The 12,256-nt window shown below is 37.2% G+C and overlaps 1 protein-coding gene across 1 annotated transcript; it reads right to left on the reverse strand.

Annotated features, from left to right (window-relative positions):
- Positions 1–7,221: 7,221 nt before the first annotated feature.
- LOC141350171 (uncharacterized) lies at positions 7,222–10,862 on the reverse strand. Its single transcript, XM_073854787.1, has 2 exons — positions 10,090–10,862; positions 7,222–9,222 (listed from the first exon to the last, which is right to left on the reverse strand). The coding sequence occupies exons 1-2, from the start codon at positions 10,721–10,723 to the stop codon at positions 7,874–7,876; spliced, it is 1,983 nt and encodes a 660-aa protein (XP_073710888.1). The 5' UTR covers positions 10,724–10,862; the 3' UTR covers positions 7,222–7,873.
- Between the last annotated feature and the right edge of the window lie 1,394 nt (positions 10,863–12,256).

The raw sequence follows: 12,256 nt of genomic DNA on the forward strand, positions 1-12,256 counted from the left end.
TGATATATCCTGTTTGCCTTATATGGTACATGCGCTTCTCCGCATTCTTGTTAAACATAGTAGATCACTTCCGGTTCTGTATGCTCTATGCTGACATGGTGCTGTTTTCATACATGAAGCCTTTAGGAGCTATCAAAGATGAAAATAGCCGATGTCCAGTGGATATGCTCATTAACATCTTACTTTATAGCTTTTGACAAAGGCATTTGAACCATTGGAGGGAAGTACCTGTGATATAGCGACACTAGGGTGGCTAGTAGTATCTGATGTTTGAATAAAGGCTGCCGACAGGTCTAGCAGAATCAGAACCAAAGATTTGGATTCTGCCTTAGTTAGCCGTAATGCTTCCGTGACCGATAGCAGTTCTGTTCGGTGGAGTGGTTGCATTTGAAGCCTGACTGCTTGTCATCTAGTAAGTTTTCAGTAATAGAAAGGAAGATCTCTTGAAGCTCTTTTAAGTGTTTTCGCAATGAACGGAATGACTGAGACAGGTCTATAACTGTCCGTTAACAAGGGGTTCAGTGTGGCATTTTTAAGCAATAGAGTGACCAGGGCTTGCTTAAAAGGATGTAAATGTGCCGGTGAGCAGGGAGGTGTTGATGATATGTGTGAGGCAAATGAACCAGGTTTTGAGGGTCAAAAGCGCATCAAGTGCACCCTTAGTAACTTCAGTGTCAGTCATACCACGGGTCTGTTGAATGCTGCATTCTGATTTGCTGAGAAATGTTCTATGGGTGTTGATTATTTTTCTGTAAACGCACACCTAACTTGTCAAATGTCTTAAAAATAGGCATCAGAGCAATGTTTGTGGTAACCGTGGTATAAGCGGAATAATTGACACGTGGTTCGCGTCGTGCCGCATTACCACCTTGGTGTGCATTATTTTCTTATTTTCTTATAATTCAATGGCCCGTCGTCAATTATTCCTTACATATATATATCTAGGGATCACATATATATATATGTGGGCGGGTCCTCCTTCTTTGCAGAATGCAATAAAACCGCTCAACAAATCACAACCCTCCCATTCCATGTATTGTAAACAATAATGGTGGTGCTTTGAATACTCACAGATTCCTAGTTTTCCTTATCTGCTTTGTACTTCGTGATCAACAAACAGACAAACAAAAAATAATACTTTAAAATCTAAGCCATCAAAATCGAATAATTTACGTGAGAGGCACTTGGGAGACGGAAAAATTACGGCTGTTCTTGTTCTCACACGACAGCATCAAGCTTCTGACATGCTAACACATTGAATCAGTCAAAAATAGAGCAGGATCAAAACATTTTACAGCTGATCGCTGTCCAAAAAGTTCAGCGACGACTTCCCAAGGATGACAGCAGCAATCCCTTACGAAAATTAACCATGGTTTTATTGTGGTAAAATTGTAGTAACCATGTTTTTTTGGTGTATTGGTTACTATCAGCAAAACCATGGTTTTACTACACTAACCATGGTTTAACTATGGTTTTTGAAAACCGTGGTTGTCAAAACCATGGTTATTTTGTGGTTACCATGGTTTTACTACAGTAACCATGGTTTTTTTTGGTTTTAACTGTAGTTAAACCATGGTTAATTTTCTTAAGGACGGTGTTCTTAATATGACAAAGTCAGAGCCGGACAGTAACGGAGTACATTTACTTGAGTACAGTACTTAAGTACAATTTTGAGGGATCTGTACTTTACTCGAGTATAATTTTTTTGGAGTACTCATGACTTTACTCAAGTACATTTGAGAAGCAAATATTTTACTCTTTACTCCACTACATTTCTATCCATAACCGTAAGTACAAGTTACTTTTTCTTAAAAAAAAGGAAAAAATAAAAATATCAGAAACCCTCAATTTGTTGTTTCCCTCTCTTAAACGTGATTGGATTGTGCAGGCGCAACTGATTGGGACAGCCTATCAGCAATCACCTTCAGCTTTCCGCCAAAGTCATCATGGTCAGATTTAGATAAGAGACGAAACCACTCACGAAACAATGGATGAAGACGCAGCAGGTCCATTCTGGGAATGTGTCAACCCGTGGCCCCACCTCGCCAGACTATTTAAATTTTCTGAACAAGTTAATGATCGTTTTCTTTTCAAGTGTTTGCTGTGTTTACCAAAACAAAACTTCATCACAGCTTACAAAAATTCAACCCCTTCAGAGTGGCAGGGATCACTGGTGATCCTGGATTATTGTTGTTCAAAATGAATTACTCTTCAAAACATCACACTCTTACTTGATCTGGACAAACTCAGCATCACAAGACAGGTTTAAGACTCCAGTTTCGACATTTGACTACTGTTTATGATTAAACTGGTTTGCAATAACATTAATTTCTTAATTTATGCCAGGAGTCCAAAATAATGAATATGTAACGCTCTTTATTTTGAATAGAAATCATCATTCGTAAAACATTTATTCTGTTCTTCTCCGGTTTATTTGTGTTCAAATAGATAAAATATACAGAATCCGCCGGGGCTATAAGTACAATGGTGAGCATATTTGGGAAAATAATGATTAATTATCACATTATTATATTTAGTCTTAAAGAATAACATTTCTATTAATTTTCCACTGATATGCGATCTGAAGAGCTCAAACAGTGAACAGAGCGATTTGTGTCTCCTCTTCCTGATTTGCATCAGATTTGACCTCAGAGCTCTATCATTTGCTGTACAGCTGTCAATCATCTCACATGGTTCAATGTGCACTGTGGCAGTAGTAATGCAACATTTAGAAAATTTACTCTTGTACTCTTGATACTCAAGTACTTTTAAAAACAAGTACTTTTGTACTTTTACTTAAGTAGACATCTGACTATAGTACTTTTACTTTTACTTGAGTAAAATTTAGCAAGGGGTAACTGTACTTTTACTCAAGTACTGAAGCTGTGTACTCTGTCCGCCTCTGGACAAAGTAAGTGTTTTGATAAATGCTATTAATGTTTATTTTTTTAATCAGTGTATACCACTAGTCAACTAAATGAATATAACATGGCAAAGATGAATGCACATTTAAATACTGATTCAATAGATTTATAGCATTTTGAAAAAAAAAATTGGATTTATTGCATTTTGCGGAAAAAAAATATTATGGATTAGAATTTTTAATGTTATTATACCCTAAAGATGCTATGTGAAAGTTTGTAACAGAAAATATTGGTTTTCATCTTGTCACTTTCTTGGTATAGAAATCACATTTTTACCCAAATAGTCAAAATGGATTTATTGCGTTTTGGAACCAAACTCTTCATATAGATTAAACCAAAGTGGTTCCCAACCTTTTTCACTTCAAGGCCCCCTAGTTGCCCACAACAATATTTGAAGGTCCCCCACTTACTCATTTTTTTCCACATAAAATTAAATAGAACTTGGAATGACTAGACCAGGTGTGTGGAAAGTACGGCCCTCCGAACACTTTCATCTGCCCCCGCGAGGGAGTTTTTAAATCCTACATATATTGCGTTTGAGAGAGGTTGATTAACAATTTCCAGTAGGTAGCGTGAGCCTACACACAGACCTGTCACTGTGTGTCGTGGCCACATGAGGTCAATTGGAAGACATAATAAGTGTTCGCCATACACGCAATTCAAGTGCATTGCTTTTATTTTGAAGGCGTCTGCTATTGTTTTAGTTTACGTGTATGCATGTGTGCTTACGTACCATCACAGTAATGCGTTGAAGCACATGTGTAAACAAGAGATGCTGCCGTAGATGCTGTTAGTCCACAAAATGTCAGCTCACGTCAAAAAAAGAAAGATAGATGAAGAATGTCGAGTTTTTAACTCTTTAACTCTTAACTTTTAAACATGGACTTCTAAGCAAGGCTTTGAACTTGTTTACGGAATGAAAACAAAAACCAGAAACTTTTGATGTTTTGCAAGAAACAGAAACAAAACAAGAAACTTTTAAAAAATATATGTTCCGGAACAGAATCATTTATTTAAAATAATGGACAAGATTTCTGTGCAATATGACTCGGTGAAGTTCACTTCCGGTCGTCGTTGACTCATCGGAGAAATGAGAAGCTTGTCACCAGCAAGTAGCCTACTCAAGCCCAAGTCTCTAATGCTTAATCATAAGAGGTAAATATTGTAGGCTACCAAGTATCTCAAAATGTTTTTTTTTTAATACTAATTAGTGGTGTAACCAGAGCCGGATTAAATAAACGGACTACACTAGGCAGGCTGCATTTTTGGGCCCCCCCATCGAGGTTGTTTATGAATTGAAATCTGAAACTTACCAAAGTTACTAATAAAAGTGAATTCACATTTTACATAGCCTAGTCTTTGCTTACAAATTGGTTGTTTGTATACCAAATTGAGTCATGTGTTGTATATTAACCAGTCTATCAGACAATTTTTTGCTAAATTTATTATTTATACGTCATTACACGGCTCTATTAAATGCTATTAAATTATCCTCACCTTATCCATTGGGAGTGTCATTGTTAAGGCAGTAGTACCAGTAAATAACCAAAAGGGGGCAGTAATCCGCGGGAGAGCTTCGCTGCATATTTCTCTTCAAGATTGAGAATCGCAACGAAATCCTCGTCGAGCAACACGTCCACTGAGGTAAATGTCCTCAAAACACTGGTTATTTATGTTTCAGTTATATGAATTATATAATAACAGTTTTTATATTATGTATAACAGTTTTATCTCGAAGTAATGGTAGTGCTAAACTCTAATGTATCGTTTCTGAGGCTGCTAGATTTTTCTTTACGCTATTCACGTTTGTGAAGTGAATTTAAAGCACATATTGCTTGCATTTGACTTAGTTAGCCACTAACCATTGGTTTTGTTATCATGTTTGGTATCTAACGTGATTTTTGTGGGGCTTAAAGAAAAAAAATCTTGACCCCGCTGTTCTGCCACTGCAGTCATGAATTATTATGCAAGGAACTGTTTTTTTTTTGCCTCGTTATTATACGCAAACATGCCTTATATAACGTAGGGAAATGATCGTTTGTCCTTTATTTATTTATTTTTTGAAACAACCATGTCTGTGTCCTTAAATGAACTCTGTCAGGTACAGAGTGGAACGATGAACTTGAAAATCAACCATTCTGATGACTGACGACCCCATCCGAGTCACCACCTCAGACACCAACAGTCATAAACTCACAAACCCAAATACACTCATTAATGGGCTTAATAAAGAAAGACTTAACTATGATTTTATCTGTGTTAACCTATGATATCAGTTATTGATGTATTTTAAATATTTACGTATTACTAGGCTTATCATACACGCATTGAAGTTTTAAAATGTATCTAATATAATACTTTAATTAAATTGAATGTTTTGTATACCACCATTAAATTATTTTGTGCTTGTAAAACACAAGCAGCAATGTTTTTATTGAATTCAATTTTGAATTAAATTGAATGTTTTGCATACCACCATTAAATTATTTTGTGAATGTTAAACACAAGTAAATGTTTTATTTATTGGAGATAAAATGGCTGTTTAATTAATATAATACTTCTGTTTGTTAGGCACTAACAAGTGAAAATAGTTAGGTTTAAGTACATTTATTAAAACTCGATAGCTGTAATGTTTCTGTGCAGAAGGAAGCCCGTGAGCCACGAAGGTAAGTTTGCGAGCAGATTCATTTCCACTTATTAGACAGCAGTCCGCTCATCGTGTTTTATATTGCATCACTTAAAGATCGTAAACCTTTAAAATCGAGTTTAGTAAGATGTAGTCTCAGCCTCAGACGTCACGCCCACAAACTGTTGGCTGAACGTCTGATGTTTTTCTTACACTTTTCTGGAAACCCTGTGAGAATGTTAAAGTCGTCTTTGATTGGTTGAAAAAAAAAACGGATTTCCAGGAGACGCGAGTGTCGCGATTAGTTTCGGTCCCTGGAAGACAAAGCTCTGACATTCCATTGAGGAAGAGAATCAGTCGTGTTCACGTGGATAATAATGAGCAGTTATCATGATCAGCTAAACATTGGATTTTCAAAAATATGCAAAGTTCGCGGCAAACTCTCTAAAAGATGTCCAAGAGTTTTGCTTGAGGCAGTTAGTTGAGTCAAAAAGTTTGGTTCTCCTGAATTGCTTGTATGTGTTAAAAAGTGAAGAGATATGCTTCAAACAGACGTTTAACGGGAGCATCTCATTGGTGTGGCTGTTGATGAAGTGCACAACGTTGTTCTATGGTGAGTAATGTTGTTTATTTAGATGCTATTCGGTTGCGACTGGTTATTTCAAAACCTGACTTGTTGCTGTAATGATGATAAAAAAGGATGCTATAAATTGAACGGGTTGATTGAAGTCAAAAGACACTTTAAATGTAGACTAGTAATGCATTGTTTTTTTTGTAAATCTGTGTTTAAAATGGTTTTACTTCCATAACATTTTGTGAAAATGCACTTTAAATTATAATATACAGTGTTTGACTGTTTACATAAGTTTCACTTCCTTCTGTTGTAAGTTTAATTATCAGATCGTGATCGATTGCTAATGCCTAGTTCAGCCTGTGTGTCAATAATCTATTGATGTTTTATTTACTTCAATAACACTCTGAGGAAATGCATTTTAAATGACAATATACACTGTTTGCTTGTTTCCATGACTTTCATTTTCTTTTACTGTAAGTTTAATTACCAGTTTGTAATTGATTGCTAATGCCTCGTTCAACCTGTGTGCGGAGCGTGCGGCTGACGTTCGTCCATTACAACACTGAACGTGACTGAAGCTGCATCGTGTCCGTGTCATATTTTCTATTTCCTCTTATACAGGTAAGAACGAGGGTTGTATAATGTTTGAACAAGTTATATATGTGTGTAATACTGTAAGGAACATGCAGGGAGTAAATGCTAATGATTGTATTTATGTAAACACAGTTAGCAGACTAAACGTAAACGTGCTATCTGTGTAGCACGTGGATGAGCATGTTGATGTTAAAGCGTGGTGTTAATAGAACATCGCAGCCACCATTTTCTCTGTGTGTGTAACGTTATATGTTTTATATCATAGAGATATGGTAAGTGTTATTGTTGAAGTTTAAGATAATTGAGTGTTACATGTGAAGAGGCAAGATAGTTTTTATTTTTAAGCACAATGCTATTACTGAGGGTAAAATGTGTATTCTGAATTAATAATGACTATAAAACAGCAGAATATATGAAGAGTTTGGTTCCAAAACGCAATAAATCCATTTTGACAAATTTTGGTAAAAAGGTGTTTTTTATACCAAGAAAGTGAATAGATAAAAACCACTATTTTCTGTTACAAACTTTCACATACCACCTTTAGGTTATAATAACATTAAAAATTCAAATCCATTATTTGATTTTAAAATATTTATTATAAAAACTGATAATTTTTTCCCCAAAATGCAATAAATCCACGACACATTTTTCCCCAAAATGCAATAAATCCATTTAATCAATATAAATGTATTTTTTCATACTGAAACATTGAAAATACACAACAGAGTAAGTTTGTCCACATAGAACAGCTTCTGAACTTGGTCAATATTAATCTTACATACAGGAACTGGATTAATCTTTTGAATTTATAAACAATGAATCAAAATTACATTCATTTTTAACATATTGCATGTTGTCTTGTGCATACTATAAATCCATTGCATTAATATAATATCTGTATTTAATTATAAAACTGTGCAAAATAAAATTTTGAAGAATATTAAAAACTGATTTGCACATGACACCACTTGTATTAGACTAGATAAATCACATTCATATTTACGACTTCTTTGTTGAATTGAATTAATTGTCTTGTGCATACTATAAATTCATTGCATTTAATATAACAATATTCTTTGTAAAAACATTCAATAACTTATCATTCATTACGAAATCAGTGAATGGTCACTCCCAAAAGGCTGACACAATGGTTAGCTACTCTTCATGACTGTCACTGTCAACATTGTTCATCTGTGACTGAGAGAGTGCATTATCATAGAATGCATGCACATTGGCACTTACACCAATTTCAGAGAGCAATTTCAGCACATCTTTCCTTTTTGCTTCTTTCACTGTGCTTTCATTAGGAAGCTGACTTGGCTTGAAGTTTTCCCAATTCTTCCCTCTCTTCAGTATTGAGTGATAACGGTATTCACCACTATACACAGCCTTGAATCCAAGTTTGTTGTTCCTCAATTCCAGCATTCTTGCATCACTTAGCTTAAATGACTTCTGTGCCTTCACAAAAACTTGTGTTTCCGCCTTGAAATCATAAGCCTTCCAGTGTTGCCCGTAGATGTGAACATTTCCATGGTTGCACAAAATCTCATAATATTCTTCGGGCAGAAGAATTGTATCCTTCTTTCGAACCTCTTGCTCAATCCTTCCAAATACACGGTCCACAGGCAGAAAACTGTGTCCCCTTACAGGAAACACATACTCAGCACTAATCCTAGGAAATGCCTCCTTCATCAAGGCAAACAGCATGGACAGAAGATTCATGTTTTTATTTTGACCAAAACATGAATCGCTGAACAACCGCAGCCTTTGAGCACTTTGAACAGCACCACTCAACTGTTGACGTAAACAGTGGTACAGAGCTGAAGCAGTCATGTTGCTACCTTTTCCGTTCTCATGCTCCATCCATGTGTACAGATGAACATCATCCACTGCTTGTTTACTGCCCTTCCCATGGTGAACAACAACACCAAAGACATACATGTACAGCTGTCTGCTATAGTATGCCTGACAAATGGGGGTTTTAGGAAGTATCAGATTCTGCATCATGTCAAAGCAAAGTGTCACTGCATCAGGATCTACCTTCCCCATGAAATCATAGAACGCCCGTGCTTGCCTCCTGTGTAAAATGAAGGATGCGGATTCACTGCGTTTCTCCTCTTCAGTTAAGCTGGGGTCCTTAACTCTCAGTTGAAACCTGGCACATGAAGAACAGGTATCTGTGGCAGGATGCCCAAATCCAAGGTTGAAATGCTTTCGAAAAACAGTGTAATACAGCGAGTAGCTGACTACATCATGATTTTGCTGGTCAAATAACTGGTGCATTTTCTTCACGCTGAGGTTACAGGGTAGGTATTTCCGGCCAGGTGCTCCCCTTCTTCCATAATGGCTAGCCCTACATGTAAACCTTTGGATATGATCTATCACGAGCTGCCTTTTTGCCTCATTTTCAGCCACCTTACGAGCACCACCCCTGTGTTCGGGTCTGGCTGAAGCATTGAGTGCATAATACTTTGCCACTAGAGACACACGATCTTTGCTGATGCCTGCAATGACAAAAGACATACATTTCATGTAAGTATGTTTGTTGTATGTACACTCTAGAAAATGCTTGGTTATTTTCAACCCAGTGTTGCAAAAAGCGAAAACCTAGCTGGGTTTTTCCCAGAAAATGTTCATATTTGACCCAACAATGGGTTAAAACAACCCAGTATGGATTACATTACAACCCAGCAGGCTGTGTTCGTTCTGTTTTGACCCTGTGTGTGTGTGTGTGTGTGTGTGTGTGTGTGTGTGTGTGTGTGTGTGTGTGTGTGTGTGTGTGTGTGTGTGTGTGTGTGTGTGTTTGTGTGTGTGTGTGTGTGTGTGTTTGTGTGTGTCTGTGTGTGTGTGTGTCTGTGTGTCTGTGTGTGTGTGTGTGTGTGTGTGTGTGTGTGTCTGTGTGTCTGTGTGTGTGTGTGTGTGTGTGTGTGTGTGTCTGTGTGTCTGTGTGTCTGTCTGTCTGTCTGTCTGTCTGTGTGTCTGTGTGTCTGTCTGTGTGTCTGTGTGTTTACATTAATTTAACTTGCAGCCTATTTATCAAATAGCACTGGGAGATGATCAGCCAACTAGGACATTTTGTACCCTACATCAGACAACTAGTGTTGCTCATTCCTTATGTACATTTTAACATGCAAACAAACAAGAAACAGACTTAAAATATTACAGATTCAACAGAAAAACGTATGTCTTATCCTGCAGTGCTGATGGCCAGCATAGCCCACAATAATGTTTTTTCCCCACAATAATGTTAAGCTAACGTCATATAGCCTTGGCTAAATAAATCACATAAACAATGTCGATCAATGATGCACACAGCTAAAGAGCATACAATATAACGTTAGTATGATTAATAAATAAAAAAATAAACTCACCTAATACGCTGCAAAATGTGGCCTTGCAGACAGGAATCTTTGTCGGGTGATCTTTAGTCAGCAAATGATATTTGTTTGTGAACTCCCTATTCTTCTGTAAATCTCTGTTGTAAACCTTGAGGCGTCGTCGCTGCACTCTTTTGACGGTCATTAGCTGTAAAATGGCTTGGTCCTGTTCGGTTTTTGTTGACTTCGCGTAAAACATTTGAAAGTTTTTCAAAAGATCCCCGGGGCTCAGTCTTTTAGCGCGACAGAATGCTGTCCTATGAACGCAAGCAACAGCTGGCATTTTTCCTCCTCCCGAGTGCCTCATCTTTTTAATCACCTCACGTAAATGATTCGCTTTTGATGGTTTACGTTTCTTGCCCACTGCAGAAACCACCACAGGTTCATTAATACCGTCAAAAGTATTCATTTTTTGTTTGTTTGTTGTTAACAATATAGATAAGGAAAAGCTAGGAAGCTGAGTGTAGTCAAAGCACCGTCTTCTGTTTACAATCCGTGTGCGCGTGTAATGGTGCGCTATGATTCGTTGAGCGGATCTACCGCTGTGATTAGTTGAGCAAATATATTGCATTCTGCAAAAAGTGGAGACTGGCGTTTGTCGCGGTTTGGAAAAAAAGGGAGAAAACATGTCAAAATAACATGGCGGATATTGGGTTTTGCGTTAAACTGATTATCGACGTCTCAATACCGACCAGATACAATACTGATTTAGGCGATAACTCCGTTTTTTTAAAAATGGCGTTTATTGCGTTTTGGAACCAAACTCTTCATATAATTACAGAATATTTATTCTTGTTTAAATAATCTGTTTTATTAAATGTACTTTTACAAGGTTATTTGATATACTGATTTGAGATGCTGTAAACACATGTTGATATACTGATTTGAGATGCTGTAAACACATGTTGATATATACTGATTTGAGATGCTGTAAACACATGTTGATATATACTGATTTAAGATGCTGTAAACACATTTTGAGATACTGATTTAAAGGTGCTATAAAAACATGTTGATATACTGATTTAAAGGTGCTATAAACAAATTTTGATATTTTTGGTAACTCATGTTAAAGGTTAACTGAGGTGTTCTAGTAATATGAAGTTATAACTCACCAGCTGATATTTTTCCTAATTGTGTAATCGCTTAAAGAGACATTGTCACACAAAGGGAAAATGACATGTTTAAATGTGATGCTGAGTAATTTGAGTAATTGTTTTATACTGTTCATGGTAAATACATTACAACACTGAACGTGACTGAAGCTGCATCGTGTCCGTGTCATATTTTCTATTTCCTCTTATACAGAGGCGTAACATTTGGAGGCACCGCTGGGATTGGTGTGCAGCGTGGTTCGGCGTCTCCAACGGATGTCCCCAGCCGTCACACTTCCCTTTTAAACAACCCAGAGCATCAGAAAGCAGCTGGTGAATCAGCGACAGTGGTATTCCGATCGTCTTGGGCAGTTTGCATGTAATCTGAGGTATTTCTGCATACCAGGAGAGCTGCTATTACTACCTAAAGATTGAAAGGTACCACTTCATTGCTAACACACACACTCAGCTGGAGAGATGGAGTCGACAGGGTTAGAGGAGTTACAGCTTGAGGGAATAAGGGCACTGTGTCTGTTACCCCGAGAAAGTTTGGTGGAGCTGTGTGACTATCTAATCACTGCTGGAGCAAAGTTTGAACATGTTACCAACAAGGGCCAAACTGCTCTCATCACACTAATTTTAAACCACATACAGAGAGAAGAACTAGACGAGCTTGAGGATAAAGGTATGGCTGACTTACTCAATCTTCAAGACAAAATTTCTGATCTTCAGATAGCTGAGAAAGCTGAAACACCAAAGCAAGTAGGTGAGCAACAGAATGTGGATGAGGAAAAGATATTGGAGGGAATTAAAGCCCTTCAACTGCAATTAGCAAGCACACAAAAACAAAATGAAAACCTAAAGCCAGAAACAAAAGGAATTAAAAGCATTACCCCAACCAGACAGTTACCACAGAGTGTAGCTCATAGTCCTGCACCTCACCCATGGCAAAAGGACTTTAAGATAGCTGGTCAAATCGGTGAGCCCGGTCAGAAAGATAAGCTGACTTTTTCAAGTTTAGCACGTCAAATTGAACATGGCTTAAGCAAAGGGTTTCAAGAACTGGA

Source organism: Misgurnus anguillicaudatus, chromosome 17 (genome assembly GCF_027580225.2).
Source record: "Misgurnus anguillicaudatus chromosome 17, ASM2758022v2, whole genome shotgun sequence".
Taxonomy (NCBI): Eukaryota; Metazoa; Chordata; class Actinopteri; order Cypriniformes; family Cobitidae; genus Misgurnus; species Misgurnus anguillicaudatus.